The following is a 27,857-nucleotide window of genomic DNA, read 5'->3' as shown; positions in this document are numbered from 1 at the left end:
ATCCAACCCAGGAAGTGGGTAGCTCAGGCACCCATTCACAGATGAAGAGACAGAGGCTCAGAGATGACCTCCTGTGCTCCAAGGTATCACAGCTAGTGGGGGGGGGGTAGTGCCAGAGCAAGGCAGGGGGACCCCAGAATCTGTACCACCAGTTGCTGCCCAAGCCCCCCGCCCCCCAGGATGCAGAAACCCATCCACACATGCGACGTGCAAGGGGCCTTGAGTGGGCATGGGAGCTCATTGCCTTCACTCCTACTAGAAAGAGGTGGGACGTGGGAAGACAGACCTCAGGACGGTCTCTGCACGAACCTGCTAATGCCACAAACACTTTCAAAACGCCATCAAGAACCAGGAAGATTGCCCAAGATAAAGGAGACTGCCACCCACTGCAGTGATGGGAACAGTCCAGGCCAGCATCGGTGAGGTCAGGAGAGGCCAGCAGTGTGCAGCAGGCCACAGGCTCCTGTCCTGGGCCAGCGTCCTGCCTGCTGGGCAGTCAGGGAAGCCAGCAGCCACAGCTGGCTCCAAGCCGTGGCAGGTAGAAGCACCCAACCCAGGACCGAGGTGCTTCCTGGAGGCCAGTGCTGGGTCATGCTGCTGGTCGGGAAGGGCAGGAGGGGCTGACCGGGAAGGGTGGCCAGCCCTTCCAAGCTCTGCACACTGACGGCACACGCAGTCTAGCTCTGCAGCCAGCTCTCTGTGGAAATGCTCTCAATGCTTGTGTTCAGCATATATTAGCAAAAACAAAAACAAAAAAATCATGCCACAATCAAAGTGTCTGTGAATCTTAATTGTTTTAGGAACTCTCCAGGGTTTGATGAGCAAGCTGGGCCTGCTGAGATGGGGGATGAAGGAGATCTCTTGGGGAGGCCAAGCTCGGGCCTCCATGAGGTTGTCACAAAACTCCAGCAAGTTCCAGCCTCTGTCAGCCACTTTGTGGGGGTGGTGCCAGGAATCCCCCTCTGTGGTGAGGAAACTGGGGCTCAGGCAGACTCAGAGATTTGCCTGAGTCCACCCAGCTAATAAACGGCAGAGCTGGGTCCCCACCAAGCCTGAGCACACTCCTGACCCACCCACCCAACAGTCCAGGTGTAACTGCCCAGAGCTGCCCTCACTGGAGTAGGCAGAAGCAGACGGAGGCAGCAGGGACCCAGGAGATCACGTGTCTATGGTGAGACCCCCAGAGGGGAGTGGTGGTGGGAGCCTGTGTCTTCGGCCCCGGCCTTCCAATGTAGCAGGTCGGCTTCCCGAAGCCTTGCCACCCGGCATGACACCACCTGCCACTCACTGTAGCACCTTCTTACCACAAGACACTGGAAACACACACACACACACACACACACACACAGGAACAGGGCATCCTGGTGTGGAGTGGGAGGGCAGAGGGCAGCTCTAGGTTTCAGAGCAGAACCTGTGTGCTGGTGTGCGTGAAACTTCACACTGTGGCTAAGAGGCCAGTAGGTGGGGACCATAACACAGGGCTCTGGGACGCTACTCTCTCTGCAAGTTCTGAATTTGGGTCTTGTGGACGCACTACAGAGTCAAGAAATCAATTCGTGCCAAAGGGTGCCATTCAACGTGCAGTACTGCCCTGTCTGAGAGGTGGGGTGGAGCCCAGAGCCAGCAGACTTTGGAACCAAACACCCTGTGTGTTCCCAGCAGCCCAGGGTCTCCACCACCTCGGTCCCCTGTTACGGGGAGACACCACCCCCATGATCACTGTCAGGGTGAGTGAAACACACCCAGTGTCGGTGATCTCAGAGCTTTCCACAAAAGCTCATTCCACAGTCAAGACTCTAACTGCAAAACCTAGTAGGGCCCGAGGTGGAGCGTCAGCCTTCAGGAGCCGGAGGACGCCCACAGCTCTGTTTGTTCAGCAAACACAGAGCTCTTTGGGTCAAAGGGATACAGGTGTGTCCCTCCTCCTGGGTCACTTCTGCCCATCCTTGGGCTGAGATCCGCACGATTCTCCACACACTCCCCAGGGGCTCCCCTCAGTCCACTGGGCAAGGATCTGAGAGGAGACCCAAGTCAGGGGATTCGAGAACCTTGGGTGGAGTGTGGATTCTACAACCACTTGGAACATTCCTGGGCCCCGCAAAGATCTACTGAAGTGGAATCCGTGGGAGGGACCAGTACAAGGTGGTTCTGACCACTGGGGTGGTTCTGACTGTTCAACAGGTGTAGTGGGGCCCTGACAGCAGAGGGTGGGGTGCAGAGACCTATCAAGGAAGGTGTGCCAGGGTTCATGTTCCATCATATGTAAATTTCACATCAAAAGAAGGAATTACAAACAAACGCTAAGCTCTGGTTAACAGCACACATGCTGAAGTATTTAGGGGAAGTAGATTGATGGGTATCCAACAATTTCCTGGAAATGCATCAAGAATGAGCCAGGCGCCATAGCACACACCTGTAGTCCCAGCCACTCAGGAGGCTGAGGCAAGAAGATCACAAGTCCCAGGCACACCTGGGCCATTCAGCAATACCCTGTCCCAAAAATAATTTTTAAAAATAGGAAAAAAAAATAAAAGAAGAAAAAATGGAGAGCGACATGACACCCAGATGTGAGGGTGGAATTGGGAATGTACACACCTGCAGGCCCCCTGACTTCTGCGTGGCATGGCCGGGGGGACACAGGCGGCAGACGTAGGCAGGACAGCCAAGAGCTGACCTAAGGAAAAGGCTATTCTGGATCTATACCCTCTCAAAACAGAAGAGAATGGGTTTGTGTCACCTCAAGCCAGAAGGTTGTGCAGATCTGTCCTGAAGCCACAGGTGCCCACACTCTCCTTTCTGCTCACCCCCCAGTCCCTGGAGAGGACCAAGGCAGATGCACAGGGGGAAAGTGGGATTCCCTGGGAGTGGACAGAAGCCGAAACAGTGGCTGGGAGCTTCCTCCCGCTGCCCAGGCCCCCCATGCTGGTCTGCCCAGCGAGCAGACACCACTTCCAGGCCCCTCTCCTCCCTCTTAACCGGGCCTCTGCCTCGCTCTGAAGCGTCAGAGTTAAACCCTGGCAGTCTGTCCACAGGGTTTAATCAGGCCCCATGCCAGGGCCAGATCATCCAGCCCAAAAGGCTGAGGGGACTCCAGGTGCACCAGTGCCCCAAGATTCCTGGTGCTGCACTAGAGTCAGCTCTGTCCCACATGGGGCAGAGAACCCCCTGTGGATGCCAGGCAGGCAGCTGGTGGGTGTGTGGAGGGTGCGGCTGGAAGGCGACAGCAAGCTGAACCTCACGCGTGACGCGGGGCCCCCAGGCTCCTGGACACGTGGAGCCCTTTCCAAAGTCACAGCCCAGGTTGGGTGGTAGCAGCTAGGACAGGCACCTGGGCCGCACGTGTCCAGGATTTATAGGAGGGCCAGCCTGGCATGGGCAGCGTCAGAGAGGTCACACACACAGAAGGTGGTTGTCCTGCAAGGTGAGGCTGGCTCAGAAGATGGATTCCAGAAATCTGTCTGCCAACACACCTTGCTCACACCCCCACACACCTCACAGCGACGGTCCGGCAGCCCTCTTCCCGAAAGCACTGACCGTCAAGAAACGTGCAGCGCAGCAGCCCAGGCCTTCACTGGCGCCCCCCAGGCGGCCGATGGCCGGTCACACACCTCGAAGGCACAGGCCATGGTCACACCCACAACTGTCAATTCAGGTGGCTGTTTTCCCTGTGACTTGGGGTTTCTCATCTGTGGAGGAGGCTCTTAATGACACAGCTCTCCCAGGAGGAGTGACCGCACACCTCAGCACCTGTCCTACAAGCACCTCTCAAGGTTGGCTCCCATCACGGTGAGGAAGGAGAGCTCCCACCCTCCCGGGTGGCCTCTGTCACCCTTCACCATGACTGCACTGAGTGGCCCTCAAGGGCAAAGAGCACAGCTCCCAGAGTGCCTGCCATAGCCAGGCAGGGGACCTAGCTGTGACAGGCACCTCCAGCCATGGACAGGACTGGCAAGGACCCAGCTGAAGAACCACCAGGAATATTCTGGCAGCCAGGAGACTTGGGAAGGGGAATTCTCTCTGGAAGCAGAGTCTTACCTTTCTTACCTTCTCCCAAGCCTAACTATGGACACCAGCCAAGGCAAGACCACTCAAAGCTCATCTGCACACATCTGGGCAGAGGGACTGTGCTGGCCACCGGTGGAACTCAGGGACCTCCAGCAGCAGAGAGAGCCAGCTGTGCACTTCCTGATCCCAAAGGTCCAACCCCACCCCTCAACAGCAAAGGGTCCCATTTCAGCACCTGGCAGGAGCACGCTGGGCCAGGAGACACACAGCTAAGTGTCTGTGGCTGGCACAGAGGCCAGCTCACACGTGCAGCAGCAGCACCCCTGGCTGTGACTTGTGGGCCCAGGCGCAGCGGACCCCCTGAGGCCAGAGCCTGCTCTTGAGCACTGCTGGGGGCGAGAGTGAAAGACAAGTCAGCCCTGTGGACACTGTGGTCCAGTTCTGGGAGGTGTCTTTTTATAAATTTATTTTTTATTTTGTGGGGTACTGGGAATTGAACTCAGGGACACTTGGTCACAGAGCCACATCTCAGCCCTATTTTGTATTTTATTTAGAGATAGGGTCTCACTGAGTTGCTTAGCACCTCGTTTTTGCTGAGGCTGGCTTTGAACCCATGATCCTCCTGCCTCAGCCTCCTGAGCCGCTGGCATTACAGGCGTGCGCCACCACACCTGGCCTGGACAAATGCCTTTTAATGGACTTTGTGTTAGGAACCTGGGGCTACAACATAAAAAGGGAAGGCCTTGTATCCACTCAAGAACGAGGAACTAGCAATGGAGCCTAACACTGCTCCAGAGGACCCTGGGGACAGCCAGGCTCAGACCCACAGTCCACCCCAAGTTTAAAGGGTGGGGCCTGACTGAAAAGGTGGAGCATCAAAAGGCAAGAGCTGGGGATGGAGCTCCAGGGTAGGGTTTGAACTTACCATGCAAGAGACGCCATCACCAAAAAGAAAAGTGGGCCAATAAAAATGGATAGAAATACAGCTGTGTAAGTGAGCGTGAGTGCAAGGCAGGAAGTAAAGGGAGAGGAGGCAGCCATTGCTCCCCTCACCCCATGGGCACCTAGCACCAGCCTCCACTGTCCCCTGGGCATCTTCCTGGAAGAAAGCTGGGCCCGAAGCTGGATGCTCCGGGAGCCGATGCCCAAGTCCCACTTTGCAGAGCACATTCTCGTGGGGCAAGCCACCCTGGGACTGCAGGAGGGTGGATCCACTGAGAGCCCTGCAGGCCGCCTGACCACTGGCTGTGCTGTATACGGAACGGGTCTTGCTTTGCGGAGCTGATCCCAGTGGCTCAGGAGGCTGAGGCAGGAGAATTGGGAGTTTAAAGCCAGCTTCAGCAACTTAGCAAGGCCCTATACCACTCAGTGAGATTCTGCCTGAAAATAGAATACAAAAAAGGGCTGGGGATGTGGATCAGTGGCTAAGTGTCCGTGGTTTCAATCCCCAGTACCAAAAATAAAATAAAGGCAGACAGAAGTCATAAGCCATCACCATTGTGAGGAATGTTTATGAACAGAAACCAGACCAGAGACCCTGTTCAAACAGAGATAAGGCTCTTCAACGCACAGGCCCGTACTGAGCTTTGACTCCTCAGCCAGGAAGAGCCACTAGATCTGTGATGACTGCTACATTTGCGATGACTGGGAATAAGCAGCAGAGAGAATCCTGGGGGATAGAGAGAAACAGATGACCCACATCCCAAGCATGGCCCTCTGATATTTGGGACAGAACCAATAGGAAGCCCAGCGTGGCTTGCCCACAGTTCAGGGAGACACCAGGAAACCCCAGGGATAGCTGCTATGGTTGTGGGCAACAACTCACCACTCCCACTCTGCTTGGGTTTTCCCATCCTTAAAAATCAGAGGCCAGACTATAGACTCCCTGCAGTCCTGTCCTGCTCTGCAGAGCTGGGAGCCAGACCCTAGGGTATCACTTATCTCCAGGGCTGGGGTAGGCCCAGGGAGCATCTTACCAGGAGGACAGAGCCTCAGGAGAAAAGTTCTGTGAGTATGCAGACTCCAGGTGAGAGCAGGTCACTGTGCACCTGCCCCTCCGCCCAGTCAGAGTATGAGTGCAGAGTCCAAATTCTGCCACTTTCTGAGTAATTTTGGACTTTCTGAGGCCTGGGCCTCAGCTTACCTGAGACTAAAGTGGGAATAATACCATGATGTCTGTGCTTACTATTTCCACCCATCAAATCAATGTATCAATGCTTTTTGTGCAAAATTCAACTTGCAAGTGTCACAGGCAGGGGTTGGAAGGAAGAGGAAGCTGAGGGAGAAAGCTGCAGGCTCCTGGGGGTACACAGCAGGCCCCTCCCCACTGTAAAAGGCAGCCACTGTCTGCTGCCTCTGCTGGGCTTTGCCCTGCTCCTGCCCGGTCTTCCACAGAAGCCTGCTCCAGAGCCAGGGCAAGGCCATAGCTGAGGACCGGAGGGAGGCCAGGCTTCGACCAGTGCACACAGCCTGCCTTTGTGCTCACAAAAGGGTATCAGCTTTGGGGTAATATCATCCTATGCGCCATATACAAACCTTCCATTCTCCAGGGAGGAAAACAACTTAAAGGGGAAAGTACATAACCAGGTAAACGCACCACTTTCAACAGACCTCAAACATATTTCAGGGGCTAAGTTGTTGGGTCTTTTGGATAAAAAAAAAAAAAAAAGCAGTTTTACACTCTCCTTGCTCCCTCTCAATTAAACCCAGGAAACTGGTGTGAATTCCGCACAGATTCCCAGGAGGCAAGCCCCTCCCCCACCCTCCATGAAAGAGCTAGCCTGGGGACATTCGGTGTCCTTTCCGGCTAAAGGTCCTACCGTGTCACTAGAGAGCGGCAAGGACTCTTTGTACCCACAAAGCCCTGCATGAGCCACATACTGAGGGCTGCAGAACCAAAAGCCAGGAGGAGTGGCCCAGGTGCGGAGAGCAGGGAACAAGAATGGCATAATGCCTGCTTCCCGACTTCACCCAAGGGACCAGCAATCTGGCCAAAGCCCCTTCTCAGCCGAGGAAAGCGTGCCCCGCCGCAGAGCAGCTGGCCTTGATGCCAGGAGAGACGGGAGGACGAGAAGGGGATGATGAGGGGTCCCCAGGTCTGAAAAGGCCAGGAGGGCAGCCCAGGGCCCAGCGGGGGTTCCGGATCCAGAGGCAGGGGGCCTCCAGGTCCAGCAGCCAGTGAGGAAGGAGGGCTCGGGTCCAGCAGAAGGACGGCGCTGTGGGCGCAAAGGAGGTCGCGGTCCCTTTCACCAGGGACCCACCCAGTGGGCCACACCCCCGCCGCCCGCCGCGCTCACCCGGCTCCTGCCGCGCGCCGACCGAGCCGTCCCGGTGCAGCAGGAGGTCCGCGGTGTCGCGGATGCGGCGCCGGCCGCCGGGCGCGCCCCGCAGCCCGCGGCAGGCCTGGAAGCACACGGCCCAAGCCTGCTCCTCGTTGATGGGCTGCTCGTACACCTTCAGCACCTCCTCCAGGGACAGCTCCCAGGGCGCCCGCCGCGCCGCCGCCCCCGCGCGCTCCGGGGCTGCCGCGCCGCCGCCGCCGCCAGCCCGGGCCATGGCCGCCCATCATCGCCGCCCGCGCGAGCGCCGGGTTTCCATCACAGCCGCCGGGCACCGCCGAGCGCGGGGCGGGTCCGCGCCGCCCGCGTGCCGCGTCATCCCGGCGGCCCCGCCCACCCCGGCGGCCGCAGGTGGAGCCGCCGGTGCGCAGGGAGGCTGCGCGGCGTGGAGGAGGACCAGCGCGCTGGGGCGGGAGGGAGGCAGTAGTTGGGGACCAGAAGGGGAACTTGAGCCCAGCGGGCAGTGTTGGAGAGGGAGGGGCTCGGGGAACTGGGGCCAGCGCAGGACTGAGGGTGGGGCGCTGACCCAGGCGACCCAGGCCCCGGCCAAGAGACTCCTTCCTGATGGAGACATTCTGGAAGACACCCCACTCTCCCCAACCCCGTGCTCAACGGGTCCCCGCCCCGGCTCAGCCCACTCTGGGCTCACTGTAGGCTGGGCTCCTCTAGGCCGGCCTCCGGCGGTGGACACACTGCAGTGATGGGGGGCGGGGCTCAGCAGTTTGGGTGCCAGGTTTCCCACCCTGAGAAGGGAGTCATACCGCTGTGAACTCTTTGGAGGGCCTGAAGCAAGGTGACCTCAGGAGACTGCTGGGGTTGGTCAGGGTGAAGGTGACCCGGGCTTCGGGCATGAAACACTTAATACATGACCCTTTCTAGGAGGGAAAGTGTGTCTGCTTCCATCTCTCCACTGTCCCTGAGACAGTAGACACACGAAGACACAGGGTTGGCCAGAGATAACAGCACCCACCCACTCTGTTTCAGGTCCCCTACCCACAAGTCAGGTGGTGTGCAAGCCAGGGACCTGCTTTGTTGGGGTTGATCCAGAAACCTCTCAGTGGTAGTCGGCCAGGAAATGCAAGTGGGAAATCATCAGGGAGCACAAAACCCAGGTTCCTTCCCGGGACTGGAGATCTGACCAGGGCTGGGGTGAATCCTGGGCCTCTGGAGTTCCTGGTGATTCTGGGCAGCTGGGTTTAAAAACCTCAGCAACAGGGCAATCTCACCTTGTTTGAAGGGAACTTATGGAGGGTAGGTTTTCACCTGGGGCCCCACTGTCGGATCATCCCTTCTGTATTTTTAATCTCAAAGCAGAAAGGAGGGGCTGGGGATGTGGCTCAAGCGGTAGCGCGCTCGCCTGGCATGCGTGCGGCCCGGGTTCCATCCTCAGCACCACATACAAACAAAGATGTTGTGTCCGCCAAGAACTAAAAAATAAATATTAAAAAATTCTCTCTACCTCTATCTCTCTCACTCTCTCTTAAAAAAAAAAAGCAGAAAGGATTTTGTTACATGTGTCATATTTTTAAAATCTTTTTGTTTGGTTTATTTATTTATTTATTTTTAGTTGTTGATAGATATTTATTTTGTTTATTTACACACTGCTCTGAGAATCGAACCCAATACCTCACACATGCCTGGCAAATGCGCTACCACTGAGCCCCAGCCCTGTTTTATTTATTTTTTATGTAGTTCTGGGGATTGAACCCAGGGCTTCATGCAGGCTAGGCAAGTGCTTTACCACTGAGCCACCTCCACAGCCTGATACATGTAAGTGTGACTAGAGTTTTTATAATCAATTGTGGGGTGACTTTCACATCTTTCCCTGTTCCCCAAGCTTATGAGACATGAGATGCAGGAGCACTGGTACTTTGTAGAAGGAAAGTGGAGATGAGAGAAGGGAGAGAGAGATGGCACAGCCTGGGGCTCAGGCTCAGCTTCCCTAATCCTGCACCCATGAAAGGAAGGAATTTCAAGGGTTGCTTGTGAAGGGTGGGCCACATAGCTTCTGTGAAGTGTCTTGTGTAGAAGAGAATGCCCACACCGTGTCAGGTGGCTCCACGGGAATCGAGACTTGGGATCGCCTCACCTCTTACCACCACCTCAGTGGAAGCTGGGTGTGGCTGCACTGTAGCTGGGCTGCTCCCCGTCTTCCTGGTGGCAGGAGCATCCCTGGAGGTGCAGCCACAGTCATGGGAAAGGGTGGAGATGGTGATTTCCCTAGTGGGAAGGAGGGACGCCTGCCCTCTTTCTTGGAGGTTTGAATGTCCCTAGCTGACCACAGACTGCAGGGTTTCCTTGGATGAGCAGAAGCCTCCAGCAGCTTCCTCACTTGGCCAGGGCCTGGTAAGACTCACGCCTGGCTTCCTCAGGGGCCCTGGGGGCCACCTACTTATAAGGGTACTGTGACCCTTTATCACCCAGCTTCCATCACGGCCTCAGGGACCCCTGTGCGCTTCCTCAGATGTCAGCCAGCAAGATTTAGAACTAAGGAAAAAAAGTGAAACTTAGGTTCTATTTACTTATGTCCTGAGGATTTGTTACTTATCTAAAAGTTCATCCCCCTGTGCATGACCAAACGAGGTAGCAGAAGTGTTGGCCAGTGCTGGAGACGCTACTGACACATCCCCAAAAGGACCAGATGAGACCCAGAAATTGGCCCAAGGTGAGAAGTCTTGTGACTTTTTTTTTTTAGTTGTAAATGAACAGAGCACCTTTCTTTCTTCCTTTCTCTCTCTCTCTCTCTCTCTCTCTCTCTCTCTCTCTCTCTCTCTCTCTCTTTCTCTCTCTCTCTCTCTCTCTCTCTCTTTTTCTTTTCTTTTTTCTTTCTTTCTCCAGGAATTGAACTCAGGAGCACTTGACCACTGAGCCATACCCCCAGCTCCATTTTGTAATTTATTTAGAGACAGGGTGTCACTGAGTTGTTTAGCACCTCGCTTTTGCTGAGGCTGGCTTTGAACACATGATCCTCCTGCCTCAGCCTCCTGAGCCACTGGAATTACAGGTGTGTGCCACCGAGCCCGGCTACCTTTATTTATTTATTTATTTATTTATTTATTTATTTATGTGTGGTGCTGAAGTTTGAGCTCAATGCATCACACGTGTTAGGCAAGCACTCTACCACTGAGCCACAGCGCAGCACATCTTCTGACTTCTTCCTCTTTTTTTTTTTTGTTGTAGATAAACAAGTTCCTTCCTTCCTCCCTCCCTCCCTCCCTCCTTCCCTTCCTCCCTCCCTTCCTTCCTTCCTTCCTTCCTTCCTTCCTTCCTTCCTTCCTTCCTTCCACGGGGGATTGAACTCAGGGGCACTCAACCACTCACCGTATCCCCAGCCCTATTTTGTATTTTATTTGAGATAGAGTCTCCCTGAGTTGCTTAGTGCCTGGCTAAATTGCTGAGGCTGGCTTTCAACTAGTGATCCTCCTACCTCTGCCTCCGGAGCTGCTGGGATTACAGGTGTGTGCTACCACATCCAGCCTGTCTTCCGACTTCTTAATTGTGGGTTTGCAGCAAGAAATATTTCAATCTTGTAGAGTGGAGGCTGAGGGTGACTTTTTTTCTTTGTGGTACTGAGGATTGAACCCAGGTTCTTGTGCATGCTAGGCAAGGGCTCTACCCCTGAGCTACATCCTGTTTTTGTTTTTTATTTTGAGATGGGGTCTTGATAAAGTGCCCAGGCTTGTCTTAAACTTGTGATCCTCCTTCCTTAGCCTCCTGAGTGGCCACCATGCTCAGCTCTGGGAGTGACTTTTAAGCTAATGATCAGAACTGAAGAGTAAATCTACTCAAAACCAGAGTAATTGGCCCATGACTCCAGCAACTAGATGCAACTGAATTATGTCCTGTGGTGAGCTCTCGATACCGTGATGAGTTCCACAGTTAGTCTCTGAAGTCAAAGTTAGCCATTTTCTCCAGCTGGGAGAAGCACTAGAGCTAAAATATTCATTTTTGCCCATCAAGAAAGAAACACAGGATCTCAGAATCAAAGAAATATCAGTTCTTCCATAACTTTTACTTGCCATCTGGATTTTAGAAATAAATCAGTTTATTTCCAGCTATTAAATAGAGATTGGGGATGGGTACATGGCACATGCCTGTAATCCCTGCAGCTCAGGAGGCTGAAGCAGGAGGATCGCGAGTTCAAAGCCAGCCTCAACAAGTTAGCAAGGCCCTAAGTGCCCCTGAATTCACTCCCCAGTACTGAGAGAGAGAGACTGGGGCTGGGGCTCAGTGGTAGAGTGCTTGCCTAGGCACTGGGTTCGATCCTCAGCACCACATAAAAATAAATAAATAAGTAAAATGAAGCGTTGTGTCTTTTTTTTTTTTTTGAGAGAGAATTTTAATATTTATTTTTTAGTTATCGGCGGACGCAGCATCTCTGTTTTGTACGTGGTGTTGAGGATCGAACTCGGGCCACACACATGCCAGGCGAGCGCGCTACCGCTTGAGCCACATCCCCAGCCCGCATTGTGTGTTTCTACAACTAAAAATATATTTAAAAAAAAAAAGACAGGACTGAGCTGGGTGCAGTGGCGCATAGATGGAATCCTAGCACCCCCAGTGACTGAAGCAAGAGGGTTGCAAGCAAGGCCAGCCTGGGCAACTTGTGAGACTGTCTCAAAATCAAAAATAAAAAGAGTTGGTGTGTGGGGCTGGGACTGTGGCTCAGCGGTAGCCCACTTGCCTGGCATGTGTGAGCCACTGGGTTCAATTCTCAGCACCATATATAAATAAATAAAATAAAGATCTATCAACAACTAAGGGAAAAAAATTTAAAAAAATAAAAATAAAAAGAGTTAAAGAGTTGGTATGTAGCTCAGTAGTAAAGCTCCCTGCTCAAGCCCCAGTACAAAAAAAAAAAAAAAAAAGGTTAACTGAGAGTATAATAAAAATTGGTGTAGGTCAATCATTAACCCAACTTGGAAAGCTATTCCTATATTTATAGGGTCACTTGTAGCTTACTTCATTTCCAGTAAATTAGAAAATAGGGTGGTATCCATGGCTCTGCCTGGGGACACACTAGAATCTCTTAGTGCTTGGAACTGGATCATCACTTTGCTGAGTTTCTTATTTGCAAATACACTCCCAAAATAGTCACCTTTGGTGTGAGCTGTTCTGCTCACACTGTTCACAGCACCAGGTACCCCAGAAAGCCTGGAGAAAGAGCTGTGAAAGGCCCACCTCTGTTCCTGGGGGGGCCACCGTGGGGAAACAGGCCCAGTGCTGGACATGAGCTTCGAGCGCCCCATTGGTTGCCTTTTTGCATGCTCTGCGCAGAGGTTTGAGAAGATACTACACGTCTTCTCCAAGGAAACTGTCGATCTTGGCCCCTGGGGGGCATTGCCAGGGGAGGGCTATGAGCTGACCACTGGGCTGGCACAGGTTGGAAAGCTCTGGGGATTTTCCTATGAGCATCTTCGCAGATATAGAGGCTGGAGGCCAAAAGGTGATGTGGGGACTGGGTCCCCAGGTGTCCTGTGGCTACAAGTAGAGACAGTTCTGGGGCACTGAATTCAGGAGTGTAAGACTCCTGGTGTAGCAAGAACAGCCGCCGTGCCTGGGCACAAATGTCAGAGTGAGCCAGGCAGGGACAATTCGAGAGCAAAGACCCTGTGCACCAGCCCGGACACAGGTGGGATCGCTTCGCCTGTGGGGAGTAGAGGCAGAGATCCTTGGGCCCACACCTCATGAAGTCAAGTCCAGATTCAAAAGCAGGTCGGCTCCTCCCCAGGGATTCTGTGCACACCATGCAGTGAGCAGCCCAGCCTTTGCCAGGACTCAGAGGCCCTGAATGCATTCTTTGTCATGCTCCCTGCAGCCAGGCAGGGCCAGAGTTCAGGGGTCTGAGAGGAAAAGCTGAAATGTGAGAAGCTGGGGTTTTGTGCCTAGGTTTATTTTGGGATAATGAAAAAAGCTGTGAATCCCAAGGGATGCCAGGTAGAGCCCGGCTGTGTTGGTTTCTGGAAGGAAACCCAGGACAGCTGGGAGGAAGGGCTGTGGGAGCCAGGGTGCAGGGTTTCTGGGCTGGTGGAGGGAAGTGTACCTGAGCAGAGGGAAGAGCCAGAGAAGAGGACGAACTGTTGCCACCACGAGGGTCCAGGGCAGAGCCAAGATGAAGGTGGAACAGTGGACACACTTGGGGTGGGGTGGAGGGTCTTCTTCCTCCATTCCTGGCATCTCCACCCTCCCTGCAGCTCAGGATCAAAACTCTCAGCTTGGGGTCCTGGCAACTCTGGGGGTTGAGGCAGGTGGATCTCAAGTTCAAGGCCAGCCTGGAAAACTTAATGAGACCCTGTCTCAATGTAAAATAAAATAAAAATGGCAAAAGAAAAAAAAACTCCCAGACTCTCTCATCTAGCAAGGTCAACCTCCAAAACAAAGAGCTTCTGAGAATCGGGACACCCTGGTTGTCCCTGCTCCTGCTGGTCGCCCTCAGCCTGTGGTTGGCCTGCGAGCCCAGAGCCATGCAGGGCGCCTGGGAGCCCAGATGGCCCCTGCCCTCCACCCCAGCTCTCAGCACCCGCAGTTCTGAGTCCCCCATGGCACTGGCCGCGTGTCCTCAGACAAGCACGTCCTACTTGTGTGTCTGCTCCCAGGGGCCTGGTCACTCCAGGAGGGCAGAGCTGTGGCCTGTTTTGCTTTTACTGCGGCAGCATCCTCAGGCCGGAACAGGCTGGTGCTGAGAAGGGCCCAGGGGAGGGGCGGACGGGATGCCAGGGAGGGGAGCGCCGACTGGGCAGAGGGAGCGCTTCTCCTGCCCGTGTGCGTGTGCGCAGCCCTCGACCGTCTGGTGAGCAGTCTGCTGCTCTCACTTCATTTATGCTCACAGAATCCCACCAGGGAGGTAGAGCAGGCACCATGATCTCTATTCCCAGATGAGAAGCGAGGTGTAGATTGGCTACCTGTGAGTTCACAGGCGAGGCCAGCTTTCCTCATTCTCAATACAGGGATCTCTCTGGAGGCCATGCCCACAGGCCACACTGGCCCACTCTGCTTTGGTAAATAAAGTGTGATGGGCACAAAGGCATCTCCAGCTGTGACCTGTCATCTGTGGTGGCTGTCATGCTGCTGTGCTGCAGCTGAGAGGCTGTGCTGGAGACTGTGAGCCTCAGAGCTGAAGTACTCGCTCGCTCTCTCTGCCCTTTGCAGGGGAGTACGCAGACTGTACGGGCGGCAGTAGACCTCCGAGTGCTGCTCAGGTGCTCAGAGGTCCCAGGCGCCCTCTGTCAAGGTTCCTATCGTGACACCCACCGGGTGCATTCTCCCCTTCATACCACGCTAACACAACAAGGGTGCAGAAACAGTGGTGGTTATGTGGGTTCCTGGGGCTCCCAGCACAGACAAGCAGCAGAGATGCATCTTCCTGCAGTTCTGGGGGCCGAAGCCAGTGTCTGCAGAGCCAGCTCCTTGGGGGATCTGGGGTGCTCTGTGCCTGGGGCTGTCTTCACCTCTCACTGCTTCTTCTCTGTGTCACCTTTTATTCTGGCCCTTACTTGGACATTGTCACTAGACTTGGCTGGTTTTGTTGTTGTTTTAGGGTTTTGGGGGGACTGGGGACTGAGCCCTCCTGCACAAGCTCTAAGCCTCTTTAAAAAAACCTTAGAGGCCGGGTCTCAAACTGTCCAGGCTGGCCTCAGACTAGTGGTCCTCCTGCCTCTCCCTCATGAGTAGCTGGGATGATGGTCATGGCCACCACCACTCCTGGCAGGAGACAGGATCGTGCTGCAAGCACCGGAGGGTAGGCCCCTGAACTTCCACAGAGGGAGAGGCTCATGGCCAAGCAGTCAAGGCCAGGAGGGTGTGCGTGGTCTTGACCCAGGCATGCAGTACTTGGAACACATCCCCTGCTGTGAAGACAGCCTTCAAACCTCCAGGAGTGTGTGCACTCTAAGGTTGCCTTGCTAAAAGAAGATGAGGGTCGTTAGACAATTGGGGATGCTGCATAGGCCAGGAGCCATCAGGGTGAACTGAAGGGAAGGCTGCATCTACATGCATGAGTGCTTGTGGGGAGAACACACAGGTTATTTATTTGAGGCAGGATCTCAAACTCCTGGACTCAAGTAATTCTCCTGCCTCAGCCTCCTGAGGAGCTGGGACCACGGCCTGTGAAAGTGCAGATTATAAAGCTGCAATTAAAACTATTTGTGCTAGGGATGGTGGTGCACACCTGTGATCCCAGAGACTCAGAGGCTAAATCAGGAGGACTGCAAGCTGGACCCTGGCTGGGCAACCTAGCAAGACTGTAGAAAGAAAGAAGGAAAGAAAGAAGGAAGGAAGGAAGGAAGGAAAAAAAGAAAAAGTATTTGTAAAAAAGAAAGCCTGGGCTGAGTGCTGTGGCACACCTGTAATCCCAACAGCTCAGGAAGCTGAGGCAGGAGGATCAAAAGTTCAAGGCCAGCCTCAGCAACTTAATGAGGCCCTAATCAACTTAGCAAGACCCTGTCTCAAAAAATAAAAAGGTCTGGGGATGTGGCTCAGTGGCAAAGTGCCTCAGAGTTCAATTCCCAGTAGGAAAAGAAAGAAAAAAGAAAGAAAAAAGAAAGTCTGAAAGAAAGACACACAATGAAACATTAGTTTCTATTGTGATTTTATTTTATTTGATTTTTTAGTATTAATGCTGGTAAAGATGGCGCTTCTCTTCCAGGAGCTGAGGTCCATGATGCACTGAATGGTGCGAACCATCACCTCCAATCCCTGTGAATGGCGCAAACTTTGAATGGCGCACCTCCAATCCCTGAAGGGGCTCGATCTCTCAGCCAATGAAGAAGTAACAGCCCACTCGCCCTGCTCCTCCTCATCCTGCGTTGAGCCCATAAATATCAACACCCTGTTCTCTCTTAATCTCTTGCTCTCCTCCCTCCCCTCCCCCTCCCCCCTTCTCTTTTGTGACTGCCTGCTACACAGGTAAAAGGTTGTTTTGGCTCCTTGAGTTTATGGAGCTTTTCCACTGTTCCTACATTAGGGATTGAACTCAGAGGTGCTTTACCACTGAGCCACATCCCCAGACCTTTTTAGTTTTATTTGTTTTATTCAGAGACAGGGTCTCACTAAGTTGATGAGGCTGGCCCCGAGCTTGTGATCTCCTGCCTCAGAGTCACTGGGATCATAGATATGTGCCACTGTGCCCAGCTTCTTCTGTGATTTTGAGTGGATTAATGTATTTGTGTACCTTTAGATTTATTTGTCAATAAACACATATTGACACTTTACTACTGAGCTGTATCCCCAGCCCTTTTTATTTTTTACTTTGCTAAGTTGCCCAGTCTGGGCTGGAACCTGCACCTTCCTGCCTTAGCCTCCGGATTCTCTGGGATTGTAGACCCAATATATATCGACTCTTCCATAGTGGAGGAAAAGTCATTTTCAAAATGGAAGAAAAGAGGGTCGTGGCTCAGCGGTCGTGGCCACAGCACACACACCCCCTCCCCGCTGTCCAGTATAGCACTCGCCTAACACGAGGTAGGCACTGGGTTCAATCCTCAGCACCATAAATAAATAAATAAAATAAAGTTATTTAAAAAAATGGAAAAGTTTTCACTTCTCATTCTGAGATGATGAACACAAAGCAGAAAAAGGTTATAGAGGTGTGGACTTGTGTTGAGTGGGCAGTGACTGAGGCCAGACTTTCCTGTCACCTGGGTTTCCTGTGGCACTTGTGATGATGGGCAGCGGAGACCTTCATCCCCACTGAACCCACAACACCCGGGTGCCTGGCCGCAGTGCTGGGTTTATTGAATGTTCTCTTCTGCTGCCTTGGGACCCTTCAAGGTCAGGCTTTCCAGTGTTCTTTTTGAGGTGCAAGCTGTGCTTCAGCCATCTGCCTGGCAGTGCCACCTCCTAGCAGGTCCTGTCCCCTCCTCCCGGCCTGCTGCACTCTGAGCTGTGGCTCTGTGTGCTGGCTTCCTCCTGGGAAGAGGAGGAAGAGCAAGAGCAAGGCAGCAATGGCTGTCTCAAGCCTGTCCTGAGTGCTAGCCTTGCTCTTGTACACACTGTCCACACCTCTGCCTCTCAGATGGCTCAATTCTGGGAATCCACCGATTTTACTGGGTGGCTGACAGTTCCCCCCCACACCCATCCTCTTTCCTAGTATTGATGACTAGTGTTGCTGAGAAAGAAGAAAGTTATAGAATTTAACTGAAATGCTGTGTGTGCACATATGCACCATGTCTGCACATTCACATGGGGTGTCCCGGCAGGGGGACGGGCCGTGCACGTGGAGACATCTGCGGTGGTACCCACAATGTCCCAGGTGCAGGTGGAGAGCACGGAAGGAACCTAGACCCACCCACAGCACACACACCCCCTCCCCGCTGTCCAGTATAATGGCCTCAAGGAGCTTCCCTTATCTACAGCTGTTCCCTACCCACCCTCCTGCCCCCCCAAATGAGGCCACCTCCAAATTTCCTCCCATGACCTCACCGTGCTAAACCTATAAAACCCAGACCTTGATGAAGCCTGCTGCCATTTTCCCCTTGAAAATGGGCCCCTCTGTTGTTCAATAAAGCACTGCTGATCTGCTGAGTCTGTCTTCATTTCTTTTATTTGGTGCTGGAGATTGAACTTAGGATCACTCGACCACTAAGCCACATCCCAGCCCTGATTTGTATTTTATTTAGAGACGGGGTCTCACTAAGTTGCTTCATGCCTCGCTTTTTGCTGAGGTTGACTTTGAACTTGTGCTCCTCCTGCCTCAGACTCCCAAGCGGCTGGGATCACAGGCGTGGCCACCATTTCTTTTTCTTTTTGTATTCTCTTTCATTTGCTTTCAAACATGGCTGCTCTTGCTGCTGAAGCTGGCCAGGTCCAGCTTTTTCGGTGCTATTGTAGTGGCATCCCCTCCTCCACAGAAAATCTTAATTGTCACGTTCCTCGTGACTTAAAACCCCCAGGGTCACTGCAGGGGGACTGGGCTGCATGAAATAACCAGAGACAGAGATACCTTTTTCTTTGGGTCCGGTGATGGCTCCTCTGACCTTCGTGGTCCACGGAAAGGAAGAAAGGAGCAGATGCTGAACCCTTTTTACTGGAGAGAAGCCATTCAAATGAGGCCAGGGGTCAGGTTTCAGGGGCTGAGTCTAGCTTGTGATGTCTGCTGTCAGCAGGTTGACAGACATCTAGGAAGGCCACACCCAAGGGCAGAGCAAGAGAAGGGGACACACAAAGGGAGCTTCCATGGAACATTCTATCCCAAACAGAGCCAAGGGGTGGGATTACCAAGGAACAGGGGAGCGCAGCTCTACCCCAGGGTGTGCCTATCAGAAGACTGGCTTTGCTATCTGGGTGGGGTGGGTGGGGGACTGAGTCACAAGTCCTGGCCCTCCGTGTCAGACTACAGTGGTCTTTCAGATCCCTGTGTTGCATCAGGACTGGAAGGCGCGGTACCTCAGTGGGGCTCCCCACAATTAAGCTTCTCCAGAAATCTTCGCCATAATTGATCTTCGGACTATCAGCAAAAGAACCGCTTCAAAGGAGTTCAAAGTGGTTAAGCCCCCTGTTTCCTGTTGCTCTCACTTGTTTGGTCTTAGACCTGAGAGAGATGGGCACTCCGGTGCCGAACACCCCTTTGCTAGTTTTTCATCAACATTATGGACTCTCTAGTGCAGTAACGATGTCGATGATACTTTGCAGACGTGTGATTGCAAATGCAAAGTGTGAGAAGAAAGACAGATCCTTTCACAAGGCCTCCCCTGTGCTGAGCTCCACAGAGAAGAGGTCACCAACTGGGCTCCCTGGTAGCAGCTGGCCGGGAGGGAAGAAAGGGGAGAAGCAGCTCCCCCCTTCTCAGGTGCTGTCCTTAAGGGCTAACCTGCCCAGAACAGTGAAAGGAAAAAAAAGGGAAGCCGCTTTTGTGTGAACTTCTTCAGAGTGTGAGCTTCTGAGCCCCTCCCCTGACACGCTGGGTATCAAGTTCTGGAACTGCCAGAACCTGGGGTTCAGGGGCACTAGACAGCTGACAGCCGCTGCTCTCCAGGGAGGGACAGCCTGGTCAGTTACCTCATGTTACTGACAATAAGTCTCTTGCGTGAGATTCGGGGTGTGGCGTGGTCTTTGGACTCTGCAAGTGTCCTTTCACCGATGCCAGTGACTCAGATTAGGCTCTCCCATTGACCTCCATCTCTCTTTGGGGATCTGAGCTGCTCTGGGATCCTATACTCTGTCCTAGACCATCCTCACCTTGAACTCACCTTCCATCTCACTACGTGCCGGCTAATTCAGATAAGTTCCCCTGCCTTTGATCAACTCAAATGACCTGCCAGTTCAGGAAGTGACCGTTGAACGTCCAGCACTCCTAGGGTTCCCATTCACAGGCACCCCCAACCATTGATTGAGTCCATGGGCCCAGAAGGCCCCCCCACCCCCAGCAAAAGATCTCTCTCTGGGTCTCAGTTCTGTAAAGGATGATGGAAAAGCTCCGTAAACTCAACAAGCCAAAACAACCATTTACCTGTCCGAGATTTTATTAGCAGGACCATAGCAGAAGAGGAGAGAGAGAGAGAGAGAGAGAGAGAGAGAGAGAGGGGAAGGGAGGGGGAGGAGAGGGGAGGGGGAGGAGAGGGGAGAGGGAGGAGAGGGGAGGAGGGAGGGGGAGGGGAGGGGGAGGGGGGAAGAGAGGGGGGAGAGACAGGGGGGAGAGACAGGGGGGAGAGGGGGGAGAGGGGAGAGTAAGAGAGAGAGGGAGAGGGGAGAGTAAGACTGTAAGAGAGCCAACATGGACAGGGTGTTGATACTTATGGGCTTCACGCAGGATGAGGAGGAGCAGGGCGAGTGGGCTGTTACTTCTTCATTGGCTGAGAGTTCACGCCACTTCAGGGATTGGAGGTGCGCCATTCAAAGTTTGCGCCATTCACAGGGATTGGAGGTGATGGTTCACGCGCACTGCAGTGCGTCATGGACCTGAGCTCCTGGAAGAGAGGCACTCCGGGCGCCATCTTTACCAACAAGTTCCTCCTTTGGCTCAAAGCCCTGGTGCTGAGAACCTGGTGGGCCTTAGCCCCAGCTGCAGCCCTGAGGCCGTGAGGACTCCCAGAGTGGTCAGCTCTTCCTCACTCAGTGAGAGAAGACACAGAGGGATGCCTGTGCTGCTCACTACCAGCTCTCTCTTGCCATGGGTGCAGCCTCCTCTGCCATCCCCTTGGACACCCCTTGGGGTGCCTTTTAGCAAATTTAGACTCACTCCTTTTTATCCCTGACTTAAAGGTGTGAAAACTAATTCACTCTGCAACCAGATTGGGCCCTCTATACCTTAGACAATGGTTCCAAATGGTCACTTAAGGGCACTCTAGATCCCAACATTTTGAGGGACCTTTTTAACTTTTGTGAGCGCTTGGGAGATGAAATCCCCCTCTGCTCAGGTCTTCTCTTTCCTTCCACCCCTCTGCTCCTCTTGTTCTCCAGCCCAGGTTCCGCTGGCTCTGGATACCCCCCTTCTCAACCTCAGGACCCTCCCAAAACCCCAGACTTTGACCCCGCTGACGAGCCCCTCCCTACCACTCTCCACCTTCTGCTCCGACCCCTCCCGGCCTCCCTCACCTACTTTCAGTCACCCTTTACCTGCTCTGGCTCTTGCACGGACCCCTCTACCCAGCTCACCCCTCGGCTTCCCCTCTGTGAAGTAGCAGGGTCACAGGGAGTTGTTCAGGTACCCGTCCATTCTCCCTTAGTGACCTCTCCCAAATCAAAAGAAGGCTAGGGTCCTTCACCTCTCATCCTTCAGGGTACACTCAGGAATTGGAATACCTAACCCAGTCGTAGGATCTGCTTTCCCTGATGTTCATAGGGTCCCATCCGACCCTCTCCTCCCTGAGGAACTCAGGCACATTTGGGAGCAGGCCAAACCTCCCCTCTCACCCAATTGGCACTGAGGTAGTCCCTGATGGTGACTCCAACTGGGACTATAATTTGGCTGGAGGGATCACTAGTAGGAACCGATTCATTACCTGCCTCATGGCAGGACTAAGAAAATCGGCCCATAAAGCTATGAGGAACTCCAAGAGGTTATTTGGACAGAAATGAAAGCCCCTCAGTATTCTTGGTCTGCATTACAAAGGCCCTTTTACAGTTCACCTACCCAACCCTGAAACCCCAGACAGGAGACAACTACTAATGACCTATTTCTTCTCTGCTGGGTTTCTGTTCTCGCGACTAAAAGGCTCAGGGGTCACTCTAGTTAAACTGGGCTGACTGGGCTGCACGAAATAACCACAAGAGACACAAATACCTTTTTCTTTGGGGTTGCTGTGATGGCTCCTCTGACCTTAAGGGTCCGCAGAAAGAAAAGAGCGAGAGAGCACATGCTGACCCCTTTTACTGAGGAGAAGCTATTCAAATGAGGCAAGGGGTCAGGTTTCAGGGGGCTGAGTCTGTCTTCATGATGTCCACTGTCAGCTGGTTGACTGACACCTGGGTAGGCCACACCCAAGGGCACAGTAAGAGGAGGGGACACACACAAGGCACTTCCATGGAAGATTCTATCCTAAACAGGGCAAGGGGTTATATTACAAAGGAACAGGTGAGCATAGCTTCACTCATGGGGCTGTAGCAAGACACACCCATTTCTGTGACTGAGCGCCTCAGTACCCAGCTGGGGAGTGTAACTCAGTCACCGGTAAGGTTGGCCTCCCACACTTCTCCTAGAGCTTCCCCGACATTAAGGCTAAACTCAAACACCTAGAGGGGACCCCTGACTCCTCAAGCAGAGCTTCTGGAAGTGGCTTTTAAGGTCTATAATGGGAGAGATGAGAAGAAATACCAGATGCTGGCCAAGGCCTTTCAACCTGCCCCAACCACTGGCACTTTGGCATCCCCACTCCCTAAAAGGCAGCCAGGGGGACCCCCTGACCCCTCCTTCAAATGTGGTCAAATGGGTCATTGGGTCAGAGTATGTCCGGATCTCTGAAAGCTTCCTGGTGCATGTTCCAAATGCCATCAGGAAGGCCACTTGCACCAAGAGGTGCAAGGCCACCGGCTCTGATATTTCTCCAGTGGATCTTCTAGGTCTGGCCATGGATGACTGAGGAGGCCCGGGTCCCCTCACCCAACCACCACTTCTCAGGAGCCCAGCGTAACCACTGTGGGGGCAGGTAGTCCCCTCTCTTTCCTTTTGGACACTGGAGCCACATAAGTCCTAAAGGAGTTTTGGGGACCTACTTATGTGGGGAGCCACTCCAAATGCACGCCCCTTTAAGTCCTGATGCACCACGGGTATCTGAAAAAACCCTGTAGTCTGGCACGGCAGTGCCCTGACTTGTGACTCGGGCTCTTCCCTTGGTCGGATAACAAGGCGTGGCCCTAGGAGTAGGCAGCACCCAGAGGTGTGGAGCTATACTCACCTAATCCTTTGTAATCCTATCCCTTGCCTCATTTGAATGGCTTCTTCCCACTCAAAGTATTCAGCCCGTGCGCCTCCTCACTCTTTTTCCACAGACCCTAAGTTCAGAGGAACCATCACAAGACTCAAATAAAAAGATATTTCTCTGTCTCTGTGTGATTATTTCATGCCGCCCAGTTCACTTGGAGTGATCCTGGTGTTTAGTCGTGCAGTGTGACATACTTCTCTTTCTTGTTCCTCTATTGTCGCGCTGAATGACTAGCATTTTCTTCCCGTGATTGGTAGAGGTTCTGTCGGTCACTTTTGTAGTGATCTGGTCACACTTTCGTAGTGGCCCTAGATGCTGCCCCAATCCTCAAAGTAGCACAATGTGTCTTCATGCTAGGTGTGCCTTCCTACAGCCCCATGGATAGAACTATGCTCACCTGTTCCTTTGTGATATTACCCCTTTGCCCTGTTTGGGATAGAAGGTTTCATGGAAATGCCCTTTGTGTGCTGTGTGCCCACTTCTCTTGCTCTGCCTTTGGGCGTGCCTTCCTAGATGTCAATCAACCTGCTGGCAGCAGATATTACAAGCTAGACTCAGCCCCTGAAACCTGACCCCTTGCCTCATTTGAATGGCTTCTCCTCAATAAAAGGGTCAGCATATGCTCCTCTCTCTTTTCTGCGGACCCTTAAGGTCAGAGGAGTTGTCAAAGGACCCCCAAAGAAAAAGGCATCTCTGTCTCTTGTGTGGTTATTTCGTGCAGCCCAGTTCACCTGGAGTGACTCTGAGTGTTTTGTCATGAGGAACACGACAGAGGACCGTTGACCAGCCCCTACAAAGACCTTGGCTTCTCTGCATGCTCCAGGGCATTGCCCTCTCCCACTCCTTCCTGATTCCCCGCTGCCCACTTCCTCTTAGGCAGGGATCTCCTAGCCAAAGTTGGGGCTTCCATTACCTTCACTCCTGAGTCTCGGCTCAAGCCCAGCTTGCCTTCTGTCCCCCTCCTGCTAGTACTCCAGACAAATTCCACGGATCCCTCTTACCCCGTGTCTGCATTAGAGATTCATCCCTCTATCTGGGACTTCCAAAAGCCCTCCACAGCCATCCGCCACTCTCCCTTGATAATAATCTCAAGGACCCCACCCATTTCCCAGCATGACCCCAATACCCACTTTCTCTCCAGAGCCTCAGGGGTCTCAAACCTTTGATCTTCTCCAGAAAGGCCTCTGTGCCAAACGAACTCCCCTTTCAACACACCCAACCTAGCAGTCAGGAAACCAGACACTACAGACTCATACAGGATCTTGCTTCACAATACAGCCTTAATCCCGTTATGCTCGACTTCCAAAAGACCACCAATCAACACCAGCAAGAGGTGTTTACTGCGAGCTAGCTCAGTCCTCCGCGCACATACAGCAACTGGTGATGCTGAGAGGCCCGCGCACATACAGCAACTGGTGATGCTGAGAGGCCCGAGCCCAGGGTTTGCAGCAGTTTTATACATTCTTTGGAGAAGGCAGGGACCCCCACATACGTCATAGCATCTCTTAGCAAATCATCACACACTGCGGGAAAATCAAATCACAACTCTAAAACATGATTAGCACATTCACTGGTGGGAACAGGTTGGGTAGGGGTGATTGGTTACTACAAAAGGGGTATTCATTTGAACTGATTGGTTTAAGCCAAGAGGGGTGTACGTGCTGAATTACAGGGTTTCCCAACACCATAAACTGCTGGGAGGGTCATCTGGCATCCCAGGTATTTCCCTGTCTCATGCTGATTGGTGGCTGCTAGGGGGTTGCTATGGGTCCCCACCTAGCCTGACTGAGTCAGGGACACCTGGCGCAGCAGATCTCATTTGTAGATAAACCATAGCAGGGTGGGAATGTGCCTAGGAGTGCTCTGTGGGTCTTTCCAAGGACAAAGGTCATGTCCCTTTCCTTGGACAGGCTTTGCTCTGAGGTAGAGGCTGGTTTTTCACCCCTTTCACCCAGGAGTTCCCAGTCCACATCCCGCCTCTCCACCATTCCCTCACACATCACTCATTTTTCGGTTTTGGATGCCTTCTTCTCCATTCCCTTACACCCCAATTCCAGAACATTTTCCTCTTCACCTGGACAGACCCAGACACTCACACCTCTACCCAGTTAACTTGGACTGTCCTACCCCAAGGATTTAGAGATAGTCCCCATCTATTTGGCCAAGATCTTTCTAGGGATCTGTCTTCCCTCTCACTCCCCCAATGTAAACTTATTCAATATGTAGATGACCTCCTCCTTTGCAGCCCCTCTTTACAGATCAGTCTCACTATAAGGCAACCCCCAGAGGACCTCTGACTTTGTGCATCTCCAAAACCTCAACTTTCAACCCTCCAAAGCTCCCCACTGATTCCTAAAGAAGACTCTTCTTGGAGAGAGGAAGCTACTACAAAGACTAACAGCCCCTGATGCCCAAGACGGAGACCTATGAGTCCTGGTCAACTCCTCTCTCTCCAGAGACTCTGCCCCCACCTAAAACCCTCCCTGATCCCCTTTACAGGAATGAATGTCTTCACCCCTAAGCAGCAGGAAGAAACTACAGAAGAAAGACCATCAGCCCCACCCCCGGTATCTAAAAAACAAAAAGGGAGGAATATTGGCATCAGATTCACCATTTTAGGTTGGGAGCATTTTTATCTAGAGGCTTCAAAGTTTCGATTATGAAGCAATGATGCTTAACTTCCCATAAGAACATGTGTCTGCTAAACAATCAACCCCACCCCAGCTTAAACTCCTAAGCAGCTTGTGACCAACCCTACCCTGCTTATGGCCCAACTCCTAAGCCGCTTTCCGTTTTGGACTTAAAAGATGCCAATCCCAGGACATTTTCATCTTCACCTGGACAGACCCAGACACTCACACCTCTACCCAGTTAACTTGGACTGTCCCACCCCAAGGATTTAGAGATAGTCCCCATCTATTTGGCCAACTGCTGCTCTCCTCCAAGGGACAGCCTTGTCAGTTTGCCCCAGGTTACCAACAGTAAATCTCTTGCACAAGATTCAGGTGTGTGGTGTGCTCTTTGGACTGTGTAAGACTCTGCGAGTGTCCTTTCAGATGGATTACAGCAAAAGCTTTGCCCTCTGAACCTGGCTACAGCCAAATAAATCTGTTTCCTGCTGTCTTCAGTGTCTTGTCTCATCTGTCCCCACAACACTATGGAGATAGTTGGCTAATCTTTTTCTAGCATGCAGAAAGCACAGTTAGTGTATTCTGTAATTCTCCCTTACAGAAAAAGGATGGATACGCACTTCAGGTTGCATGGGCCACTATTATAGGAAAAGACTATGATTGTTAGTTTTGGCATAAGCAATGGGGCCCTTTTTCCCTAGGTGACATTATGAGCTCTATTCTGCTCCCCTAACCTTCAAGTTAGGAGAGTCACGCCGTGGCACAAAAGCCCCTTTGGCCAGTTTTTCCAGAAATGAGAACTCAGCATAGCAACCCCTGGTCAGAGAAATGCAGAACAGGGTGTTGCAGGTGCTGGCCGGCCCGGTGAGGTTTTCAGCATCTCTCGCTCTGGGTTTGTAGCGCCCGTCCTTTCAAGATCAGCTCTGGGTCCTTTTGTCAGGAAAGACGCATTAAGGACGTCGCTGTTTCCTCGCAGGATGCCACTGTCAATCCGCACCGCCCATTCCAGCTTCGAACCCCAGGGTAACTTTTCTCTCGCTGTCGTGAGCTCTCGACGCTCCTGCCACCACCAAGATGGCCGCCAGCGCCTTTTTTTCTGACGCCACTACCAAGATGGCCGCGGCCCAAGGTTTCCGCCTTCGTGGGGTGTGGCCGAGAGACTTCAGCCAATAAACACGCGAACCTGCCGCAGCCAATGAGAAGGCAGCGCGGGCTCGGCCGAGCGAGCGCCTCGACGTCCTGGCGCTCACCATGGCGGACTCGCCACCCCCGGGAGCAGCAGCTGGTTCCGATCCGCTGCGCCGCCGGAGGTCCTGGGCCGAGCTGCTGGGTAGGTGGGCGCCGCGCAGGCCGCCCCGTCCACCCGGACCTCCGCGGGCCCGCGCCCCTCCCCCGGGCGCTTCCCCACCGCAGGACTCCGTGCCCCCCCAGCCCTGCCCGCGGCGGGGCGGCTCCGGCCTGAAGGGTCCCGTGGCCCGGCCCTCCGCCCGCTGGGCCCTGGCCACCCCTCGGCCCGGGGCAGGAGCTCGCCGGGTCGACGTCTTGAAACTGATTTTCTCCTTTTCCTTAGCGGGAAGAGTCAAGAGGCAAAAATATAATCCGGAAAGGGGACAGAAACTGAAGAACTCGGCGGTACAACTGCTGAGACGCCACCAGAGCCTGAGTGACCTTCTGCTTGAGGTGAGAGGAAGTCGGTTTGCCCTCAAGACCCAGCCGAGGCGCAGGCCCGGGGAGAGGCTCGGGAGCCCGCTGCCCGGGGAGAAGAGAGAGCGGCGCAGTAGTGGGTTAGTGACACTTTAAAATATGAGGCATGCCCGGTGGGAGCCTCTTGATTTTGAAAGTGGTGCACGCCCTGCTTTGCTTCTAGGTAGGAGATCCACCCTGTGAAAAATTGTGCCTCAACAGACTGATTGATTGTGACAGTGACAAGGCCTACACTGATGGTTCTTGTTCCTTCATTGGTGAGTTACACTTGGATTCTTAATTCATGGAGTTAGAGGCTTTGTTATAAAGTGACCCAGTTACACGTATTTTATGATTTGGTGTGGGCTTGTTTTGCTGCTGTGTTTAGAAACTGACTAACTTGGGCAGGAACCAAGCTGATTTATGAAAGACCGCAGTGTGTGCTGCTCATTCTCAGAGCTGCACAAGCAGAGGTTGCTGTGCAGGGAGCAAGCAGGAAGGCAGTGTGTTTCTAGGTGTGTGTCAGGGAGGAAGGAGGAGGGTAAGTGTGTTTCTAGGTTGCCACTTTCCTCCCAATTTGGGATAGTGAGATAGGGAAGGCTCTGGAGGAGATGACAAAAAATGTGTTAGATTTCTTCTTGTCCTTCATAGTTTTTTACGTGACAGCTATTTTTGCAAATAGTGGAATTAACTGAATCACTAATTTGTTCTTAAGAAGTATAAAGGTAACCTTAGATAATAGGTCTGGCAGAATTTCTGATGCTGTGTGCCATTGGGAAATGATCCTGATTTTCACTGCCATAACTGGTTTTGAATCTCACAGATGATGGGTCACCAGTCCAGGG

General features: G+C 53.1%; 2 protein-coding genes and 1 long non-coding RNA gene across 13 annotated transcripts in view; 2 read left to right on the top strand and 1 right to left on the bottom strand.

Annotated features, from left to right (window-relative positions):
- The window catches only part of Spire2 (spire type actin nucleation factor 2), a 28,155-nt gene extending 20,575 nt beyond the window's left edge, over positions 1-7,580 (bottom strand). For 2 of the 5 annotated variants that reach the window (XM_058576035.1, XM_046435313.1), the window contains exon 1: positions 7,302-7,580. In XM_058576035.1, the coding sequence (XP_058432018.1) occupies positions 7,302-7,560 (259 nt within the window). In that variant the 5' untranslated portion in view covers positions 7,561-7,580. The remainder of the gene's footprint in view (positions 1-7,301) is intronic. The other 3 variants (XM_058576032.1, XM_058576033.1, XM_058576034.1) reach the window with 2 other exon arrangements.
- A 1,961-nt stretch (positions 7,581-9,541) lies between these two features.
- On the top strand, positions 9,542-16,552 carry LOC131423845 (uncharacterized). Its single transcript, XR_009225933.1, has 2 exons — positions 9,542-10,008; positions 15,988-16,552. It is a non-coding gene; the product is annotated as an uncharacterized LOC131423845 (long non-coding RNA).
- Positions 16,553-26,551: 9,999 nt separating this feature from the next.
- Positions 26,552-27,857, top strand: part of Fanca (FA complementation group A) — a 40,620-nt gene continuing 39,314 nt past the window's right edge. For all 7 annotated transcript variants that reach the window (XR_006849785.2, XR_006849786.2, XM_046434513.2 and 4 more), the window contains exons 1-3: positions 26,552-26,659; positions 26,900-27,009; positions 27,197-27,290. Coding sequence is in view for 5 of the 7 variants with exons in the window: in XM_046434513.2 (XP_046290469.1) it covers positions 26,581-26,659; positions 26,900-27,009; positions 27,197-27,290 (283 nt within the window). In the remaining 2 variants the exon portion in view is untranslated. The remainder of the gene's footprint in view (positions 26,660-26,899; positions 27,010-27,196; positions 27,291-27,857) is intronic.

Source organism: Marmota monax, unplaced genomic scaffold (genome assembly GCF_021218885.2).
Source record: "Marmota monax isolate L192 unplaced genomic scaffold, Marmota_monax_Labrador192_F-V1.1 WCK01_AAM20220418_F8-fsc00024, whole genome shotgun sequence".
Taxonomy (NCBI): domain Eukaryota; kingdom Metazoa; phylum Chordata; class Mammalia; order Rodentia; family Sciuridae; genus Marmota; species Marmota monax.
Note: the sequence above shows the minus strand (reverse complement) of the source record. Positions and strands in the feature narration are given on the sequence as shown.